Consider the following 1,006-nt stretch of genomic DNA (forward strand, 5'->3'; position numbering starts at 1 on the left):
GCCCCGCGCCCGCGAAAGACGGCGAGATCGCGGCCCCCCCGTCCGCGGCCCGCCCCCCTGAGAGTATCCCGCATTACGAAAACGTCTGCGAGCTGTCGCCCGCTCGCGCTCTGGAGAAAAGGTCCACCCTCCCGTCTCAAAGCAAAGGCGGCAGCGGCGAACGCAAGCTGGTTCAATCGCTTCCCGAAAGCGTCCTCGCCGCACCCGCTCGGCAAAAGCGCTCGTCGTCCTCCGCGTCGTCGTCCGCGTCGGACGACGACGACGATGAAGATGACGACGAAGACTCAGACGGTCCGTTGTGGGCGAACCACCACAGCCTGCCCGACTCGTCGGCCCTGGCCCGCGCCCGCGCCCACGCGCGCATTCCAGAGGAGGAGGCCGCCCAGCCGCCGCCTCCCGCCCGAAGGAACGACTCGTCCTCCATCCCCAAGAGGCCCGCGGCCGGCGCGGCGAGGCCGCAAGCCGATTCGGGTCACCACGCCTTCCAAGACCGGCTGGCCGCGCTGGGCAAGCTGAGGAGCTCGGAGGACTTGCGGGGGGGCTGCGCGGCGGCGGACGCCGGGGACCCGAGGAAGACGGCCGACGGGCCCGACGCCGACCCCTCGGACGGGAGAGTTCGGCCGAGCGGCGGGGGGTCAAAGCGCCCGGCCTCCTCTCAGCCGGTCTCCCGCGTGAGCTCCGAGGGCAAGGCGGGGCCGCCGTCGCCCGACGCCGATGCGCCGCAGGCGCTGCGCGGCAACGTCAGGTGTCCCGCCTCGCTCCATTTAGCCTGCGCTGCGAAAGGCGGGCCGCAGGGCGGCGGCGCTCCCAACAAAGTCCCGCCAAAGTCCCCGTCCAAACCTTGCCAGGGCCCCGGCAGAGCGGGCAAAGCCGCCGACGCCCCGCGCTACTCCTCCAAGTCGGAGGAGAGAGCCAAAACGGGCGGCGGGGGCAAGAGGAACCCGACGCCGGGGGACAGCCTCCCGCCGCCTCCTCCCCGGCCGGCGGAAGGCGGGGACGCGGCGGC

General features: G+C 73.2%; 1 protein-coding gene across 1 annotated transcript in view; it reads left to right on the forward strand.

Moving 5' to 3' along the window:
* nckap5l (NCK-associated protein 5-like) overlaps nt 1-1,006 on the forward strand; it is a 10,961-nt gene that overhangs the window by 4,547 nt on the left and 5,408 nt on the right. Inside the window, 2 exon segments of the mRNA XM_019881843.1 lie at nt 2-1,002; nt 1,005-1,006. The exon segment at nt 1,005-1,006 is cut by the window's right edge and continues 488 nt beyond it. Coding sequence (XP_019737402.1) covers nt 2-1,002; nt 1,005-1,006 — 1,003 coding nt within the window.

Source organism: Hippocampus comes, unplaced genomic scaffold (genome assembly GCF_001891065.2).
Source record: "Hippocampus comes isolate QL1 unplaced genomic scaffold, H_comes_QL1_v1.1 scaffold475, whole genome shotgun sequence".
In the NCBI taxonomy this organism is placed as follows: Eukaryota; Metazoa; Chordata; class Actinopteri; order Syngnathiformes; family Syngnathidae; genus Hippocampus; species Hippocampus comes.